Source organism: Protopterus annectens, chromosome 2.part1 (assembly GCF_019279795.1).
Source record: "Protopterus annectens isolate FY-2018-M chromosome 2.part1, PAN1.0, whole genome shotgun sequence".
NCBI lineage: Eukaryota > Metazoa > Chordata > Ceratodontiformes > Protopteridae > Protopterus > Protopterus annectens.
In genome coordinates, this window is record NC_056729.1 from 785406430 (window position 1) to 785427783 (window position 21354).

The 21354-nt window shown below is 43.2% G+C and overlaps 1 protein-coding gene across 3 annotated transcripts in view; it reads right to left on the bottom strand.

Annotated features, from left to right (window-relative positions):
- Nucleotides 1-21354, bottom strand: part of LONRF1 (LON peptidase N-terminal domain and ring finger 1) — a 1181374-nt gene that overhangs the window by 411853 nt on the left and 748167 nt on the right. For all 3 annotated transcript variants that reach the window (XM_044062498.1, XM_044062495.1, XM_044062496.1), the window contains one exon: nucleotides 10616-10778. In XM_044062498.1, the coding sequence (XP_043918433.1) occupies nucleotides 10616-10778 (163 nt within the window). The remainder of the gene's footprint in view (nucleotides 1-10615; nucleotides 10779-21354) is intronic.

The following is a 21354-nucleotide window of genomic DNA, read 5'->3' on the forward strand; positions in this document are numbered from 1 at the left end:
CCAGCAATAAGGGAATGTCAAAAGGTAGGTGTAAAATTCAAGCTGCTGTATCCAATTGTCTCAGAATATTTTTTTCCTGGGGGATCAAAGTCATTTTTTGATGCAGAACAGGCTAAGGAGGAAATACAAGTCTGTACAACAAAAAGTGAGCCATAGAGCAGGAGGAGAGACTGCTTTTCATTCACCTGATAATAAAACACACAAGGAGATTTTGTCAGAGAAACCTTTTCCATTGTTCCAAAGGAACATGCTTGACAGGCAGGGAAAACATAGGAGTTGACTAGAGGAATCATCAGGAGTACCTTGGAATTCAACCGGAGTCTTGAGTTGGGAGACAGAGATGAGCAGGAAGATGATCAGCAACAACAAAATTAATGAAATGTGAGACTGAAGGCATCAATCACATTTGTGAAATATGGTGGTATAAGAATAAATGGAAAGAGTGGACTTTTCTTGACTTTCTTAAACTTGTGGGTAACTTAAAGGTATTTGCCTCACTTCATGTCATTAATGTTTGTAAAGACGCTGATGGGAGGGGAAGAGGAAAGTACAGTTGTGTACACTTACCATAAATGTAGATGTTCAAGTGTATTCACTGTTGCAGTCATTGCATTTGGGGTAATCTGCTGACAGGTTGCCCTCAGTCGGCCTGATTAAAAAAGTCAGTTGCTGTCCCTTCTTCCATGCAGTCAGGTTGTCAGGGGTATAAAACATGCATCCAACGCCATTACATCAGTTTTTCTTGCCCCAGATGTCAGGTGCCCCCCTAATGGGGAGCAAATAAAATTAAAAACACAAAAATATACCTCCAACCAAAAGCAAATAAATCAAAAAGGCTTTTACGCATAGCAAAAGAAAGCAGAGGTATAGCCAGAGAAAATTAGGGGGCTGGAGGGAGGGTAACCAAGACTGCAACAGTGAATACACTCGAACATCTACATTTCTGTAAGTGTACACAACTGTACTATGTTCTTCGTGTTTCACTGTTGCAGTCATTACATTTGGGTAGATTCCCAAAGCTATGGTTGGGAGGAGGAGTTTATACAGCATTAGGGCCAGCTATAAGACCCTGCAGGACAGCAGTGGCAAAGCCAGCTCTGGATTTAGAGAAAATTGGTAAATGATAATGCTTGGTGAAAGTATGTACAGAACTCCAGGTAGCAGCTTCTAGAATATCCCTGGTAGGAACACCTCTGAGAAAGGCTGTAGACGTAGATGCAACTCTGATGGAATGAGATCTGATCCCCTGGGGGATAGGTTTTCCATGGTGCTTATAGCAGAAATGAATGTAATGGCTTACCCATTTAGAAATGGTTTGTTTTGAAATAGCCTTTCCCTCTGCCCCTGCAGCAAATGCTACCAGCAATTGTTCAGATTTTCTTTGAGATTTAGTCCTGTCCAAGTAGAATCTAAGTTGTCTGTGCACATCCAATGTATGCAGAATTCGTTCCCCTTTGTTCTGTGGATTGGGAAAAAAAAGGTTGGCAAATGAATGGACTAATTAAGAGCTACACTGGAAACCACCTTGGGCATGAAGGATGGATTGGTCCTCAGAGATACCATGTCCGCATGAAAGATGATGAAAGGCTCCACTGCCATAAGGACCTGTAATTCAGATATCCTTCTAGCTGAAGTGATTGCTAAAAGGAAGGCTGTTTTCCAAGAAAGAAATGTTAAGTCTGCAGTAGTAGCTGGCTCTAAAGGAGGTAGAGTGAGCTTCTCCAAAACAAAGTTAAGGTCCCAGGCAGGGGTAGGGGGCTCTCCTGGGTGGTCTCAAGTTCTTTGCCCCTCTGAGATACTGCTTGAGCAGGGGATGAGAGAAGAAGGGTGGTTCTGTGTCATAGTGAGCTGAAACAACTGAAGCGTGGATTTTAATAGAGGAAAAAGACAGGCCCTTGTGAAGCATTTCAGTTAAGTATAGCAAAATCTGAGGTAAATTGGGCGCTGCTGTGCTCATCCCTAAAGACTGGTTCGAGGCACAGAATCATTTCCATTTGTCAGCATAAGATTTTCTAGTACTAGGTCTTCTCGCCTCCAAAATTACATCCATCACAGGTTTGCTGAGGGATGATAAGGGTGAATTTAAGTGATTAGCCAGGCTGCAAGGTTCAATGTTGGAAGCTGAGGGTGCAAAATTTGGTTCTCCTGATGAGACAGCAAGGAAGGGGTCTGAGGCAGGTGCCATGGAGGTATTTGTGACACACTGCGCAGGAGTGGGTACCAGTGTTGGCGTGGCTAGTCTGGAGCAATCAAAATCTTTCTTGGTTTGTCCTGTATGACTTTTAGCAGAACTTTGGAGAGCAGAGGCAGAGGGGGAAAGGCGTAGACTGATAGGTTTTTCCAGCTGAAGGATAGAGCATCCACTTTTCCAGGCTTCTTTGTGGGGAGTCCTTGAGCAAAATTTGTCCAACTGGTAGTTTTGGGGGGAGGCAAATAGATCTATGTCTGGGTTCCCCCATTTGCTTGTCAACATGTTGAAAATCCGTGGTTCCAGTTTCCACTCGTGTGGGTCCACGAGATTTCTGCTTAGTCCGTCTGCCAGTGTATTCAATTTTCCTGGCAGGAATTGAGCTTGTAGGTGCATGTGATAGCTCAAGGCTGTGTTCCACAATGCCATGGCTAGTCTGCAGAGGGGGTAAGAATGTGTACCCCCCGCTTGTTTATGTACCACATAACCGTGGTGTTGTCCGTATTTACCATTAGTTGTCCTGGAAGAATGTAGTCCTTGAAGTCTGTCAGAGCATTCTGTCAGTACAGCTAACATTTCTTTTTGATTGATATCTAGGTGCATTTGATTTGGGTTCCATTTGCCCTGAATGCACTTCCCTGCCTGGTGAGCCCCCCATGCATAGTCTGATGCATCCGTAGTTAGGGTTTGGGCAGCAGGGGGTAGTGTGAATGGCAGTCCCTTGTTTTGGTGGCAGGCCTCTGCCCACCATAGGAATTCCAGGCGTAGGCATGGTATGATAGGAATCATTGTTTCCAGGCTGTGACAATGTTGACTACAGGCTGTGACAATGTTGAATGTTGACTACATAGACTTTTTAAGTACCACTGTAGTTTCCTCAATACGCAGTCTTGCGTATGGAATTAGAAGAATGCCCAAAGGCTTGCAGTATTTGTCTTGCAGATAGCAGGGTTTTTGTGGCCACTTGTTTGAAGTAAGTTACCATTTGCTTCTCTGGCATGAGGAAAGCCATCTGCACCCAGGAATGTAATCTGTTGGGATTTCTTTTCATTTATGGTGTACCCCAGACAAGTTAGAACCCTTTTTACAAAGGCCAGATTATTTAGAAGTATTCCCTGGTTTTCTGCCTGAATTAGACAATCATCCAGGTATGGATATATTTGAATATTTCTTTGCCTGCAAAATGCAGCAACTGAAGCAAGGCACTTTGTGAATACCCTGGGCGCAGTAGACAAGCCAAAGGGCAGTGCAGAGAACTAATAATGCAAGAAGCCTCCTTTGAAACGTAGGTATCTTCTGCAAGATTCCCTGATTGGGATGTGCATGTATGCTTCTTTTAAATCTAGAGTTGAGAACCAGGCATCTTTGCCTAGCATAGGAAGTTACTGATGAAGAGTCAGCATCTTGAATTTTGGAATGTCCAGAAAGGTGCTTAGAGTAGACAGGTTCAGAATTGGATGCCAGGACTTGTCTTTTCTGGGTACCAGAAAAAGCCTGGAATAGAAACCTTGTCCCTTTTCCTCTTCTGGTACTGGTTGAATAGCCCCCATATGTAAGAGGGAAAGTACTTGTTTTTGAGCCTCTGCCCACTGATTTGGGGGCAGGTCTGGCCACCCGTTTGGTGTTGGCAACGTGTGGAAATTAAATCTGTATCCCTGGGACACTATATTTAAAACCCATTTGTCCTGGGTTATGAGTTCCCAGTTCTTTGCATGAAGTGCAATCTTTCCCCCCAAAGGGGCAGCTAAAAGGTAAGTGCTTGGTAATTTTAAAAGGAAGTCATTGAGACTGTTTACCATAGGGGTGTCTTGTTATTTCCAGATTTGGAAGTGGAGGCCTCCCACTGATTAGTTCTGAGAGTCCCCTGGGACTGAAACCTGGTCCTTTTGGTGTGTCTGGGTTTGGCTTGAGAGGATCTACAAGGAGCTGGAAAAGACCAATTCTTAGTAGGCTCGTGCCTACTAAATCTTGGATGTTGCACTTGTAAGAAATATTTAACAGTTTGCATAGATTTAGCTTTATCTTCCATCTTTTTTAGAACTTCTTCAGCGTTATTGCCAAACAGACGGTCCTGAATTAAAGGAGCATCCAACAATTTTGCTTTAACATGATCAGGCAAAGATTGCTCCTTAAGCCAAGCATGCCTTCTAAGCACAGACCCAGTAACAGCAGCCCTGCAGGAGGCCTCTAAAGAATCAAAACCACATTGCAAAGTATGTTTTCCAACTTGTTCAGCAGAATGCAACAAAATCCTGTAAATCTTTATTTTCCACACAGTCAGGAATCAACATAATTTTCTGTTTAAGCAATCCAATAATATGCTGTTGATATTTTAATATATGAAATTGGCAGTTTAAAGCCCTGATTGCCAAGGTTGCAGAAGTATAAACCTTCTTACACCAACTATTCAGCGCCCTGGAGTCTCTATCAGAAGGGGTAGGATTTTTAGCAGTAGAAGCCTTAATGCCTTTGGGCCCCTGAGAAATGGTTTCTGGATCTGCAACAGGATTTTTGAAAAGGAACTTGTGGGACTCAGGAACCCTGTAGTATCTGTCAGGTTTACTAGGAGCCAGAGGCAGGGAATCAGGGGCCATACTGGATTCTGAAAACACATCATCAACAATGTCTAGTACAGGAGGTATAGCCAAGGGCCTATGTTGAGGTAGAAGAAGGAAATCCCTAAGCCTCTTTTTTGAATCAGAAAAGTCCTGACTTTCCCAGTGGAAATGCTCCCTTAAGGAATGTAAGGTTTCCTCAAAAGAAAAATCCTCAGGAGGGGAAGCAGAGGGAATGGAATCCTCTGCATCGGAATCCTCATAAGTAGGTATAGATAAATCCAGGTCATTAGATGAGTCAGAAGAAACATAAACCTGATCAGAAGATTCATAATCAAGCTCAGCCCTAGGTCTCTTAGAGGGGGGGGGGGGTTGACTACCCCTGATTAGAGTAATTAGATCTTCAGCCATTTTGATAATTTGTTTTTTATGCATAGGGGCCTGAACATGTGGCCTGGGCGTCGGTTTTTTAGACACAGATTGAGATTTAGGCCTTAGTAATGAAGGTGGAGTTGATTTAATATGCAAATCTGTAGGCCTGAATACACCCTCAGAAGCCAGTGCCTGCACAACGGCTCCGGATCCATCCAAGGTAGAGACATCCGTGGGTTCCATAGGTGAAGCCTCTCGCGGCATACCAGACTCCGAATGGGTCTCAGTGGAGGCCTGCGAATCAGAAGTAGTGGGTATCAGGGGCTGTGAAAGCACCTCACTGAGTACCGCGAACTGGCGACTGGCTTAGGAGAAGCGTCGTCGGCAGTTTTGGACCTCTGCAGCCTGTCTCTCTCTTTATCTTTGTGTTTTTACGGGATCCCGGTAGTCGGAAGGCTAACCGATGACATTTCTGGATAATTAACCCATGAACCGAAATATTTAGAGGCAAAAATGTACCGACAATGGATAGTGCTCTGATTAAATAAAGCACAAAACCGACAGCAAGGTACGTCGTGGTCCGGGCCTAGACAAGGAATACAGTACGAATGAAAATCTTTGTGAGGTATTTGCTTTCCACAAGTAATGCAATTATTAACTTTTACTGACATCGGTAAGGAGCAAGGAAAAGTTTCCCCAATGGGGTACTTAGCTTTAAGTTGAAGACTTCGGTTTTGAAACTCGAAAACAAAAATTTTAGGAGTTGACCGACTGGCACTTGCGAACTGCTTCGGATTCGGGCACCGCACGGCAAGAAAGACTGATGTAATGGCAGCGGATGCATGTTTTAGACCCCTGACAACTTGACGTCATGGAAGAAGGGACAGCAACCAACGCAGGACCCAAGGCCTTGTTAATCAGGCCGACTGAGGGCAACCTGCCAGCAGATTACCTGACGTCGGGGAGTAGGCGACATCGGCCGACGCCGGACCCAGACTTTGGAATCCGGCCGACCGAAGGGCTGCCTGAGGCAGGACAACCCATATGTCAGGACTGCAGTTGCATTCTTGAAGGACATCCAAGTAAAACAATTTCTGTTCTTAACAGCATTCCTATGAACCATTTTCTGATGTAATTTGCACGTTTCATAATAAATCATTTAGTTGAAATTGTATGTGATAAAGATATTAATTAATGCTTTTTTTCCCCTCTTTTTAGTATTAAGAAAAGTAGGCATTACAATGCAAAAAGAGAAGAAAAGCTAGACAAAAGCATGTTTAAGTTAAGTTGTAATCTTGGGTTGTTGAGTTCAAGGATGGGGTACAAAAATACAAGTCATGATAGATGCAGAGATGACATTTGCATAGGTGAATGTTTGTATTAAGGCCTTTGGCTTAATCTTATACATTTTAAGTGGAAACAAGTAAATACATGAGCACTGAATACAATCAAAAGTTTTCCTTTAGCAATAAACGTTTCAGCTGGTCTTTAGAAGCCTGCAGCTTCTTAGCTCCTCCTTGACGAAGGACGGCCTTGCATAAGCCATCTTGTACAAGTATGTGAATATGCCTTTAGCTATAGCTAAAAGGTCAGTACAATTGTACAGTCACTGCTTGAGGTGCAACATGCAAGTCCAGTCTCAATGCTACAGAATGATGCTTACCAATGACCTCATTGATCCCAGATTCAGAATTTTCATTCAAAATTCAGAAATTTCTCCAGTGCCCAATTCCACTAGAGAGGACCAGAATCTGGACAGTAAGATGACAACAGCTCTCAGCAGCAAGCTGAAAATGAGTAAACTATCTTATTAACAATGTCCAAGGCTTTACACTCCACATCTAATGGAACAGAAGCAAAGTGCTGTAGTTGCTGGGCCAAAGAAGACTTGAAGAAGTCAGCCTAAGAATGACTGGCAAGGGACTTGCGCCATTCAGTCATGGCTTACAGACAGCATTCTTCTTTAAAAAAAAAAAAAAAAAAAAAAAAACAGCACCAGAGTTTGGGTGCTTCCAGATTGCACATGTCATCCTTAATAAGTGGCTCCATGAAAGGGATGATCCAAAACTGCTTCTCTTACTTCCTGTGATATACATTCAGGATTTTATAAGGGTGTAATATGAAGGTTACTGGGCCTTGGAGCTTCTACAAAATAGTGTTATCTAAGGAGAGCTGCAAAGTGAAGAGGAGCTCATTTTCTTACCTGGTTTTGAGTTAATGACTTCCAGGTCCTCAAACTTCTCTCAGAAACCTACACAGGAAGGAGCTCCAATGACAGGTTCATGTACATTACTGTGCAAGGAATGTGCATTACATGAGCACACACCAGATGGATAACTGGGATAGGATTCTGAAGAGTTCACTTGCACAGGGAAGAGAGGCAAAAGAAGGCATTCCCACACTTGCAATTTCAGCTCCTACCACACTCCAAACAAATTTTTGATTTGCAGGCCATGGTCTATAAGCCCAAACCTGGGAAAATCCACAGAACATCACTTCAGCTTGGGACAACGGACCCTATGGAAGCAGAGACTTTAGAATGGCTGTTGTGACGTCCGTGCTCTGACTCAGTAATCAAGGAGCGTTAATCCTCCCCACTGACACTGGAGAGAGACATTCACCTGGAACAAAAATAGATACAGAGAGTATTTGCAGATGCACCTCTCTGCACCAAGCACAATTTCCCTTAAGAGCACACAGGGAACACACTCCCGTCCTAGGGCTAGAGTTTCCACTTTCTCTCCAGGCCCCAAATGAGACCCCTACACTGCCCACAGCTATAGAGTTGAGTCCTCAGCTGAGTGTTCCACGCCAGGTCCTTCACCACCCTCTCTGTGAAACCACTGTCCTGTGTCACTGCTCCATGTAGCTGACACTCTGAGATTTGCTTTTCACAGACACGCACACAACCCAAGATTACAACCTATTAACTACACACACACACACACACACACACACACACACACACCTGGGAAAGGCTGGCACAGATTTTCTACCCACCCAGACTATAAGGTAGATAATGCCCCCAGAACACTCCAAAGCCAACTACTCTAAGGCTCTTACAATGGTACCCAATTTTACTGAATAAAATTAATACTAATACAAATGGTAGTGTTTGACCAATGCAGCAAGGCTTTCTGGCGTAGCCACTGTGTCACCAAATAAATGAAAGTACTCTCAAAGGTTAAAATATTATCTAAAAGACCAGCCACAATGAAAAGTTTAAATATATTTAATAATAAATAGTAAAAGAACATGAAAAATACTAAATATCTATTTACAATAAACACCAGAGTAAAAATAAGATGGATAGAACCACACAGATACAGAAAAACAGTACTTAACTAATCTCACTATATTTTCCTGACTGATTTAAACAATTACTATTCCCTGGTTACTTATTAAAGCAAGGCGAGATGAACTGGGTGAGTGATCTTCCTTCTTGATCAGGTTTCAAAAACATACTGCTCTGAGAATTCTGTCTTATCTAGTATTAAAACATAATTTCAGTGCTGTATTACAGAATGACATCATACACATCTGCCATCTGACTCTGGTTCTCACACTACCCCGTTTGCTAGAAACGGAACCAGAACTTAGCACATATATGTTACCATACACACAGACAGAGCTTTGCAGAGATGTGTTATAGCATCTGAAAGCTATAAAACTTCCACCCTTCCAGGATAGCAAGGAGTTAACCCCTAAGGATAATACAGTAGGATTCCTTGTCTTGGTTTTCACAAACATTTCTTCTCTGGCTGCAATCAGAACTCTAAGAAACGATCCTTATGGCCTAAACCAAGTAATTTAATTTCAGACTATCAAAGTTTTTCTGACATACAGGTGTATTTCTTTTCTGACCAGCAGGAGCTACTGTTGGTACATTTTTTTTTTTAAACACAAGCAGTTTTACAAATACATTTTCAGCACAAACATCTGTACAAATCAGTTTGATATACAAAATGTATATAACTTTACAAAACTCCAGCTAACTATGCTAGCATATGTTACACATCCACTGCCCTACTTCTCCCGGCATAGCTGGCAATACCTCGCATCATTACAGTAGTGTTCTATCGCAAGCAATTCTGGACCCGTGACTGGATGAAATCAAGAAAGTGCTCCTGGGGATCAGGCCAGCTGGCAACCAGCTCATGTTGATTGGATAGGGGAATGGCTGAAATCTGCACCTTGGATGCACTACCTTCCAAGAGGGTATATGAGGTGTGCTTCTGCTGGGCTCATCATCATCCAGGAAAATGAAGAACAGATACAAACCTGAACCTTTACTACTTGAGAGAGAGCTCAGCATATATGGAAACTACAGTGTTACTTGAAAATGGACTTACCTTTATGGGATGGTTTATCCAAGGTCTTCTCTAGGATTCCTAGTTCTTGTGACAGTGCTCCAGCTAAGAAAATGGGGTCGCACATGGGACTCTCCTATTGTTCCCTATGTAAGGGACCATCAATCCCTACCACCCTCTTGTTAGCAAGGTAGACCAGGATCTTCTCCCTCCGTCTGCTGGTGGCTGCACTGAAACAATGGCATTTGGGGAAACATTTTATGCTGTGTTCCACCATGAGGTAAGCACAAAAAATTTCCAAGGGAGGCTTCTGGCTGATTCACCTGGACACTCAGACGATTTGCCTCTAATCTTTGAAAATCGTGAACTTTTCAGTTACGTGCATCAAGACTGAGAGCTGAATTGTGCCAAGTGGCAGAAAAGAACAAGCATACTCTGGGGCTGGAAGTACTTGTATGGCTGGCGCGCCCCAGTGTACACCATCTAATGCATTCATCCCTTACTCCCAGCACAAAAGCTTCCAAGAAAAAATGTACAAAACTGCAAAACTGTGACTTGTGGAAAAGGTGAACCCAATTCCTGACCCACCAAAGCAAGCCCTCAAACTAAGACTCTACATAATAGTACTAGGATAAATGGAATGGAAATGATGTTTGCAAAAGTAATACAATGAGTTATTTTTCACCTGGTTATTTTTTCACCAGACTGCATTACCAATGACATTTAGAAACAGTGTACCAACTGGCATCTGTAAACACAGAGAGAAATACTACTACTTCAATTTCTTGTTAAATTACGTGTCACAGTAATTCACTACTTTGATGAGAGATTTGTTTTCAATAAGCATTTTTTCCAACTTTTGAAATTAACTGTTTTCCAATCTGAGATAAATTGATCTTCACAATTGCACATTTCAAAGTAAATGTTCTAAAATAAAAAAGCAATACACCAAACCAAAAACTTTTGAAATCTACTATATCTGATATTAACTTACGTCAAAAATTAAACTGGTAGTTGTGGTTCATGGGACTAGAAAGTTAGTATGTAGACTGTTACAGAAGACCATGATGTTTGAGCTGCAAAGCACATGCAGGTTAACAGCACAGCAATGCTTGAAAACTACACACCACAGTCTACTCTAAACTGCTAAACTTGCCTCCTCATTTTTTATATAACTAATGAGTACACACCTTTATATCTTCCAAATACTTAATGTGTGCAGTCCAGTAACCATCCTTCATCCCTCTCTGCAACACTTGAAAACGTCTTCCACCAACTGTATCTACAACAGAACGTCCATCAGGTAGGAAATGAACATTCCTAATAAACAACATGCATCCACAATCTGCAAAACTGAACAAGAATAAAGATCAGATTAATGTCCTGTATCAATGTAGTGCGCTACTCATGTTGAAATGTTTGCAATACTTGCTAACTCAAGTGAAGACTTACATGAATACAGTTTACTTTACAGAAAAGTTCATCTTGTTTAAAATTTCAGTATTCAAAATACATAGTGGAACACAGTAACTGGCATAATCCCTGCCATTAAGGTACAACTACTTACCTTCATTACTTAGACTCCGGATACTTTTTTTTCCAGCTCTTACCTCCTAGGTAGGGCTCTGCCCGCTCCACACCCCCTCTCTTCGCTCGGGCTCATTCTGCTCCCTTACTCTACCCCCTTTCCCACCCATCCCCTAGCTCATTTGCTTTATACCTAACCTTACCACACCTAACCCCCATATCTCAGCAAATCACATATACCACCACCACCACCCCTCCCTCACCTTTGCTCACATATTACACACACTACACATAGTACCTCCCCACTCTCAAAGTTGCTACAATCCATACTAACTATATACTATCAGGACCCCTACACATTCCACAGGGTTATCTCTATACACTCCTACCGCTTCTGACAAACCAAACATGTACTCCCATCAAATAATCCTAACACTAGCACTCAGTATCACAGCCCATCTAACCTCACCCAACTTGAACATTACAATCCCCAGCATGTCACCCCACCTCATCCTCAATTCCAGAATTCATTAACTACCTCTTACTCATCTCACCCTCACTCTTTAACCACACCACCTATGACCAACACCTCTACAAACTCCTCCATTATCAAAGCAAATCTAGGGTATCCATACAACGTGACAGCCTTCTCCAAATACTTACAAACTATAATAAACACTGCCTCTCACCTACTATGCTGTCGTGATATCAACCCCAACCCAGGTCCAATAACAAGTCCTACAAATTGCCAGAATCAGCCTAGAACATATACTAGCCAACTTAAGAGAAAATCCGATATTCTAATAATAAATCATAACATAAGGAGCATCCTTAACAAAACCAATGAGCTCCATGCAACCATAGCATTATACGTACCTGACATTATCTTCCTCACAGAAACATGGCTTAAACCACACATTAAAAATGAAGAAGTACTTCCCCTGGTTATAGCATACTACGAAATGACCATACAGCTAAGAGGAGGTAGAGTCGCTCTTCTATATCAGAACAATATTAACGTTGAACTATTTAACATAGAAATCCCCGCATTTAATAATGCAGAGATCCTACTTGCTAAGGTAAGACTAAATACACAAAAACAGCTAAATATCTTAGGATCACATACCCCTCCAGGAGATAACATCAAAACCCTAGAATAACTTCTCCAATGGACATCAGAATCCCCCCCCCATGAAACCATTATACTAGGCGACTTCAATATTGATCGGACCTCACTTAAATCACCCTCACCCCTCGAATCATATTAACCTTTATGGATTCTCACAGCTTAAACAAACCCCTACTAGGGTAGATAAAACCTCAAAAAAAGAATCAATGCTAGAATGGATTGTCACCAATCGCCCATCTTCCACCCATAATTTTGGTACACTACCAGACATTCTAAGCGACCACCTACCAACCTTCTTCATCACAGACCAAACTAAACTCACTAGAACTAGCTCTGAAACACATCAGATACACTAAAAACTTCACGGCTGAAGACCTTAATACAGCTCTTAAACACTCTAACCAGTTCCCTCTTTTAATACTTCCTTTAGATGAAGCAGTTGAGTATTTCAACACTATCTTCTTAGGCCTTCTCAACCAACTTGCTCCACCAAGACAGATCCGCACTAAAACCATCTATGCCCCATGGCTTACCAAGAGCACTAGGCAACTTATGAAACAAAGGGACAAAGCATGGGACACCTGGCGCAAAAACAAAACTACTCCTAAAAGGCAAACATTCCTAAAACAGATAAACACTGTAAAAAAGCAAATCAGACTAGATAAACAAAAATACAATAGTGAAATTCAAACTAAGCATAATACTAACCCACAAAAGTTCTGGGCCAGTATAAACAGTATTCTCCAACCAGGTAAATCACCAACTCCTCATCCAAACATAGACACCACCTCTCTAAACACAACCACCCATTTCAATGAGTTCTTTACAACTCTATATTAAAGCTGTCAACAGACCCACACTTCTCAACCCCCACTATACTATATAACCCATCAAATAACGCTAACTCCTTCACCCTTCAACCTGTACCAACTTACACAAATATATAGACACCTAACCAAACTTAAACCCACCACCTTAGCAGTAGACAAACTACCTGCCAAATTCCTACAAATAGCCGCCAAAGCCATTTCCTACTCAGTCTCTGTAATTAACAGATCAATCTCACAACAAAATGTGCCACTTCTCTGGAAAATTTCCTACATTATACCAATTCACAAAAGGGGGCAACTTCACTGACCTAACAAACTACTGCCCTATAGCTATACTTTCCCCACTGGCTAAAATAATGGAAAAATGTATCCACACCCAGGTCCTAACACATCTCTCCAACAATCTTCTTGCTGAAACTCAACATGGATTCCGCCGCAACCATAGCACTACCACTGCACTCATCCATTTTAGTAACCTAGTAAATATGCAACGCAACAACGGCCAACTAGTGTCTGCAGTTTTCCTTGACTTATCAAAGGCGTTTGATACAATCTCCCATACAAAACTAACAACATCACTCAGAGAATTAAAACTAACTACCCCCACTCTATTATGGTTTCAGGACTCTCTCTCCCAATGCCAAAAAGCTGTTCAGTGGAAAAACTCCCTTCCCCCCTACTTCCTGTAAAACTAGGAGTACCCTAACGATCAACTCTAGGACCCCTACTTTTCACTAAATTTACAAATAATCTTCACAATTAGCAAACCTGGTTCAATACGCTGACTCCACCTTAATCTGCTCTGCCCCCACCCTCCAACAACTTCAGATCAAGACCCAAGAAGCCTTTACATCCATCAAAACCTGGTTAACAAAAGTACAGTTGTGTACACTTATCATAAATGTAGATGTTCGAGTGTATTCACTGTTGCAGTCATCACACGGGTTATCTGCCTGCAGGTAGCCCTCAGCTGGCCCGAATACCAGAGACTTAGTATTTCTGTGTTGGATGCTGTCGCTCCAGGATGGATGTCAGGTTGTCAGGGGTACAAAAACAGGTAGCCAACGCCATTACATCAGTTTTTCTTGCCCCAAATGTCAGGAGCCTCCCATATAGGGAGCTAAGTTACTATGGGGAAACACCACCAGTAAAAAGTAAATACCAATACCAATACCCCTAAAAGGGGTGAGTAATAGCCATAGAGAGGAGAGAGAGAGAAAGAGAAAAACCCGGGGGCTGGTGGGAGGGAAACCAGGACTGCAACAGTGAACAGACTCGAACATCTAAATTTATGGTAAGTGTACACAACTGTACTATGTTCTTTGTGTTTCACTGATGCAGTCATCACACTTGGGTGGATTCCCAAAGCTGAAGAAGGGTGGAGGCAGTCAAGAAGAGTTAGGGCTGGCTAGTATGCCTTGCAGGACTGCTGTTGCAAAACCTGCCCTGGATTTGGAAAAGATAGGCAGGTGGTAATGTTTGGTGAAGGTGGGTACAGAACTCCAGGTAGCAGCTTCCAGGATGTCCCTGGTAGGGACTTTCCTGAGAAATACTGTACAGGTAGATGTTGCCCTAGTGGAATGTGTTCTGACCCCCTGAGGGATTGGTTTCCCACGGTGCTTGTAGCAGAAATGGATGCAGTATGCTATCCATTTGGAAATTATTTGTTTTGAAATGGCCTTGACCTCTGCCCCTGTTGCAAAGCTGACTAGTAACTGGTCAGATTTTCTGAAGGGCTTGGTCCTATCAAGGTAGAATCTGAGCTGTCTGTGCACGTCCAAGGAGTGCAGGATACTTTCCCCTTTATTTTGAGGATTAGGGAAGAAAGTTGGTAAATGGATGGATTGGTTGAGAGCCACACTGGACAACACTTTAGGCATAAAGGAAGGGTTAGTCCTGAGGGAAACCCTGTCAGCGTGGAAAATAATGAAGGGTTCCACAGCCATAAGGGCTTGTAGCTCAGACACTCTTCTAGCTGATGTGATGGCCAGAAGCAAGGCTGTTTTCCAAGAGAGAAATTTTAACTCAGCTGACACAGCAGGCTCAAGGGGGGGGGGGGGAGCGTGAGCTTTTCAAGTACAAAGTTAAGGTCCCAAGCAGAGGTGGGTGCTCTCCTTGTTAGCCTTAAGTTGTTTTCCCCTCTCAGGAACTGTTTGATTAGAGGGTGCAAGAAGAGAGGTGGCTCAGTGTTGTAATGAGCCAAAATGGCAGAGCCATGTATCTTAATGGAGGAGGAGGACAGGCCTTTGTGGAGTAGATCTGCTAAGTAATCCAGGATTAGAGGCAGGGAGGGCAGAGTTGTGTGTCCTCTTCATTAGATTGAATCCAGGAGCACAAATGTTTCCACTTGTCAGCATAGGATTTTCTTGTACTGGGTCTTCTGGCATCAAGAATGATGTCCAGCACCTGCTTGCTTAGGGTTGCTGGGAAGAAATTAAGGAATAAGCCATGCTGCAAGATTTAGGGTTTGCAGTTGTGGATGCAAAATCTGTCCCTTCTACTTAGAGAGCAGGGCTGGGTTCTGGTGTAGGTACCAAGGTGGCACCGGTGACAGGCTGCGCAGGAGTGGGTACCAGTGCTGGCATGGCCAGTCAAGGGCAATCAGAATTGTCCTTGGTCTGTCCTGTCTTATCTTGAGTAATACTCTTGAGAGAAGGGGCAGAGGGGGAAAGGCATAGATTGAGAGATTTACCCACTGAAAAGATAGAGCATCCGCTTTCCAGGTGCTGCTGTGAGGATTCCTGTTGCAAAATTTGCTGAGCTGGTGGTTGTAGAAGGCAAAGAGATCCACCTCTGGGGTCCCCCATTTATGAATCAGAAGGTTGAAGGTGCTGGGCTCCAATTGCCCCTTGTGTGGGTCTAGGAGATTTCTGCTTAAGTCATCTGTCAGTGAGTTTTGTTTGCCTGGCAGGAATTGAGCTTGCAGATGGACTTGCATTTCCAAGACAGTGTGCCACAGGGCCACGGCTAACCTGCAGAGCGGGTAGAAGAGGGTTCCACATTCTTGTTGATGCACCACATAACTGTGGTGTTGTCTGTTTTTATTAGCAATTGTCATGGAAAGAGAAGGGGTCTGAAAGCTGTCAGGGCATTCTGCACAGCTGCATCTCTTTTTAGTTGATGTGCAGATGAATTTGACTTGGGCTCCAGTGGCCCTGAATGAATTTGCAATCCATGTGTGCTCCCCATACATAGTCTGATGCATCTGTGGTAAGGGTCTGAGCGGCTTGGGGTTGAGAAAAGGGCAGTCCTTTGTTGTGGTTGCATGCTTCTGTCCACCAAAAGAACTCTGTCCTTAGGCAGATAAGAATGACAGTTTTCAGGTCCTGAGAATGTTGGCATCAAAGACTTTTTAAGTACCACTGAAGTTTCCTCATATGCAGTCTTGCATATGGAATTAGCAGTATACATGGGGCCATGAACCCTAGGGCCTGCAGTATTTTTCTTGCAGATAGCCGGGTTCTGGTGGCCATTTGTTTGAAGTAGGCCATCAGACAGACTTGTTTTTCTGAAGTCAGGAATGCCATCTGGGATGTTGTGTCCAAGCTTACTCCCAGGAATACAATTTTTTGACTGGGTACCAGTTTTGATTTCTTTTCGTTGATGGTGTACCCCAAGGAATTGAGAAGGTTTTTCACAAATGTCAGGTGCTGCAACAGCAATTCCTCACTATCCGCCTGAATCAGGCAGTCATCCAAGCATGGGTAAATTTGGATATTTCTTTGCCTGCAGTATGCAATGACTGGAGCCAGGCATTTTGTGAAAACTCTGGGTGCAGTAGATAAGCCAAAGGGAAATGCAGAGAACTGATAAAGCATGCATCCTGCTCTGAAACGTAGATACTTCCTGAATGACTCCCTTATGGGGATGTGCAGATAGGCTTCTTTTGTCTAGGGTGGCTAACCAGACATCCTTGGCTAGCATAGGAAGTAGCTGTTGCAGGGTAAGCATTTTGAATTTTGGTACCACCAGGAAAGTGTTGAGAATTGAAAGATCCAAGATTGGTCACCAGGAACCCTCTTTCCTGGGTACCAGGAAGAGTCTGGAGTAGAATCCTTGACCCCTCTGTTCTACTGGAACCGGCTGAATAGTTCTGATATTGAGCAGGGAAGCTACTTGGTTTTGAGCCTCTGCCTACCGGTTTGGAGGAATGTCTGAAAACCTGCTTGGGGTTGGCAGTGAATGGAAATAAAATTTGTACCCCTGGGCTACAATGTTGAGTACCCACTGGTCCTGTGTGATGGACATCCAGTTTTTTGCATGAAGGGCAAGTTTTCCTCCTAGAGGCACAAATTGGATAGGGCTGGGGAGTGGAGTAAGGAAGTCATTGTGAGCTTTTTCCATAGGGAGGTGGCTTACCACTCCCTGCTTTAGGGGTGGGGGCACTCCATTGCTTAGATCTCTGCATACTCTGAGACTGTAGTCTGGGTGGTCCGTTTCCCCTGGGTCTGGTTTGAGAAGGCCTGGAGGGGGCTGGAAAGGACCAGTGTTTGGAAGGGCAATGCCTACTGAATATAGGGGGTTGCACCTGTAAGAATTCTTTAACCGTCAGCATAGCTTTAGCTTTTTCTTCCATCTTTTTAAGAACCTCTTCTGCTTTGGTAGCAAACAGTCCTTGTTCAAAGGTGCGTCTAGTAACTTTGACTTGACATGATCTGGCAAGGTCTGCTCCTTGAGCCAAGCATGTCTTCTCAGTACAGAGCCAGTGACTGCTGCCCTGCGAGATGCTTCTAGGGCATCAAAGCCACACTGCAAGGTATGCTTGTTGACTTGGCTTGCAGAGTGCATCAGCTCCTGCAATTCTTTACTTTCTGCACAGTCTGTAAAGGTTGCCACTTTTTGCTTAATAAGTTCCATAACATGTTGCTGGTACTTCAGCATGTGAAACTGACAATTCAATGCTGTAATAACAAGAGTAGCAGAGGTATATACATTCTTACCCCATCTATCCAAAGCTCTAGAATCCCTGTCCGAAGGGGTGGGATTCTTGGCTGTAGTTGCCTTGATACTTTTAGGCCCCTGGAAAATGATCTCTGGGTCAGCAGTAGGATTCTTGAAAAGGAATTTGTGAGTCTCATGTACTGTGTAGTACCTGTCTGGTTTCCTAGGAGCAGGGGGTAAAGTATCAGGAGTAAAACTGGATTCCAAAAAAACATAATCATCAATATCCAGGACAGGGGGAATTGCTAAAGGCTTGTGCTGAGGCAACTCTAGAAATTCTCCGAGTCTCTTTTTGGACTGAGGATAGTCTTGGCATTCCAAGTGGAAATGTTCTCTTAAGGTATGCAAGGTTTCACCAAAAGAAAAATCCTCTGGAAGGGAGGCAGAGGGAATGGATTCCTTTGCATCTGAATTCTCATAAGTAGACAAGGGCATGTCTTCATAATCAGAAATCTCAGAGTCATCGGACTCCTGGTCTGTAGAAGCTGTAGGGGACTGGTCTCTTTTTCTCTTAGCAGGGGAAGGCTGACTTCCCCTAATCAGCGTAATAACGTCTTCAGCCATTCTAAGCATTTGTTTTGGTGGCATGGGAGTAGGTGCATGTGCTTTGGTCGTCAGTTTTCTAGGCGTAGTGCGTACTCTGGGCCTACGAAACTCGATAGTTTTGATTAAAAAAGTCGTCAGTTTGAGTCGAACATCGGTTGAGCGAAGAAAGTACAGTTGTGTACACTTACCATAAATGTAGATGTTCGAGTGTATTCACTGTTGCAGTCATTACATTTGGGTAATCTGCTGGCAGGTTGCCCACAGTCAGCCTGAATATCAAAGTCTTGGGTCCTGTGTCGGTTGCTGTCTCCTCTTCCATGACGTTAGGTCGTCAGGGGTATAAAACATGCAGCTGACGCCATTTTCTTCAGTTTTTCTTGCCCCAGATGTCAGGTGCCCCCCAAATGGGGAGCAAAAATATATATATATATATATATATATATATATATATATATATATATAAATGCAATTGTAACAACATAAACTTTACCTTCATCTAAAAGCAAATACACCACAAAGGCTGTAGAATACAGTGAAGGAAAGAGAAGCTCTAGAAAAGAAAGGGGGATAGCGGGTGGGTAACCTGGACTGCAACAGTGAATACACTTGAACATCTACATTTATGGTAAGTGTACACAACTGTACTATGTTCTTCATGCTTCACTGTTGCAGTCATTACATTTGGGTAGAATCCCAAAGCTATGGAAGAGAGGCTAGAACTAAATAGCATTAGGAGTGGCTGTAAGGCCCTGCAGAACTGCAGTGGCAAAGCCTGCCCTGGATTTAGAGAAGAGAGGCAAATGATAATGCTTTGTAAAAGTATGAACAGAGCTCCAAGTAGCAGCTTTTAGAATGTCTTTGGTTGGCACCCCTCTGAGAAAAGCTGCTGAGGTAGATGCAGCCCTGGTGGAATGTGACCTGATTCCCTTGGGCACCATGATGCAAGTAGCTGAAATGAATGCAGGGGCTTATCCACTTTGAAATAGTCTTCTTTGAAATATTCTTCCCCTCCGATCCTGCAGCGAATGCCACCAGTAGCTGCTCAGACTTTCTTAGAGATATGGTCCTGTTTAAGTAAAATTTTAGTAATCTGTGTACGTCCAAGAAATGCAGAATCCGCTCCCACTTGTTCTGCGGATTTGGGTAAAAAGTTGGCAGGTGAATAATTTGGTGAAGAGCCACACTGGATATCATCTTAGGCATAAAGGAAGGATTAGTCCTGAGGGACACCCTGTTCGGGTAAAATGTAATAAAAGACTCCACAACCATGAGGGCCTGTAGTTCTGAAACCCTTCTTGCTGAGGTGATTGCCAGAAGGAAAGCTGTTTTCCAAGATAAAAACTTTATATCCGTAGTAGTTGCTGGTTCAAATGGAGGCAAGGTGAGCTTTTCCAACACAAAATTGAGGTCCCATGCAGGAGTTGGTGATCTTCTGGGAGGCCTTAAATTTTTGGCCCCTCTAAGATACTGTTTTATCAGAGGATAAGAAAAGAGAGGAGGCTCTGTGTTGTAATGAGCCGAGATGGCAGAGGCATGGATTTTTATTGAAGAAAAAGATAGGCCCTTGTCAAGCATCTCAGTCAAGTATTGTAAAAATCTGAGGAAAATTTGGCTTTGCTGTGTCTGTTCCCTGTGCTTGGTTCCAAGCACAGAAACTCTTTCATTTATCAGCGTAAGATTTTCTAGTACTAGGCCTTCTGGCTTCCAAAATGACATCCATCACAGATTTACTGAGAGGTGTTGTTTGAATAATTACACGATCAACCATGCTGCCAGGTTCAGAATTTGGAGCTGATTGTGCAGAATTTGATTACTTTGCTGAGACAGTAGATGAGGTATGTGAGGCAAGTACCAAGGAGGGAATTGAGACAAATTCCTTAGAATTGGGTACCAGTGCTGACGAGGCCAGTCCGGGGCAATAAGGATCATTTTTGTTTTTTCCTGTCTGACCTTTAGTAAGACCTTGGGAAGGAGAGGCAGAGGTGGAAAGGTGTAGACTGATAGGTTTTTCCAACTGAAGGATAGGGCATCCACTTTCCATGCTTGTTTGTGATAAGTCCATGTGCAGAATTTGTCCAGTTGATAATTTTGGGGAGAAGCAAATAGATCTACGTCCAGACTCCCCCATTTCCCTGTTATCATGCTGAAGATTTGTGGATCCATTTTCCACTCATGAGGGTCCATAAGATTTCTGCTTAGGTCGTCTGTCAGAGTATTTTGTTTTCCTGGCAGGAAATGAGCTTGAAGATGTACATGGTAAGTCAAGGCCGTGTTCCACAATGCCATGGCTAGCCTGCAAAGGGGGTAGGAATGTGTGCCCCCCTGCTTGTTTATGTACCACATAACCGTGGTGTTGTCTGTCTTTATCAGTAGTTGTCCTGGATGAAGTAAGTCCTTGAAGGCTGTCAGGGCATTCGGAACAGCTAACATCTCTTTCTGGTTGATATGCAGATGCATTTGTTTTGGGCTACATATGCCCTGAATGCATCTCCCTGCCAGGTGAACCACCCAAGCATAGTCTGATGCATCTGTAGTTAGGGTTTGGGTGGCAGGGGGTAGAGTGAAAGACCATCCCATGTTCTGGTGACATGTCTCTGCCCACCAAAGAAATTCCTGTTATAGGCAGGGAATGAGAAGAATAATTGTTTCCAGACTGTGACAATGTTGACTCCATAAACTTTTTAGATACCACTGTAGTTTCCTCATATGCAGTCTTGCATATGGAATTAATAGAATGCAGGATTCCATGAACCCCAAAGCCTGCAGAATTTGTCTTGCAGATAACTGGGTTTTTGTTGCCATCTGTTTGAAGTAAATAGTCAGTTGCCTTTGCTTGTCTGGAGTAAGGTAAGCCATCTGGGCAGTTGCATTGAAGCTTACACCCAGGAATGTAATCTTTTGAGAGGGTACCAGTTGTGATTTATTTTCGTTTACTGTGTACACTAGGCATGTTAGA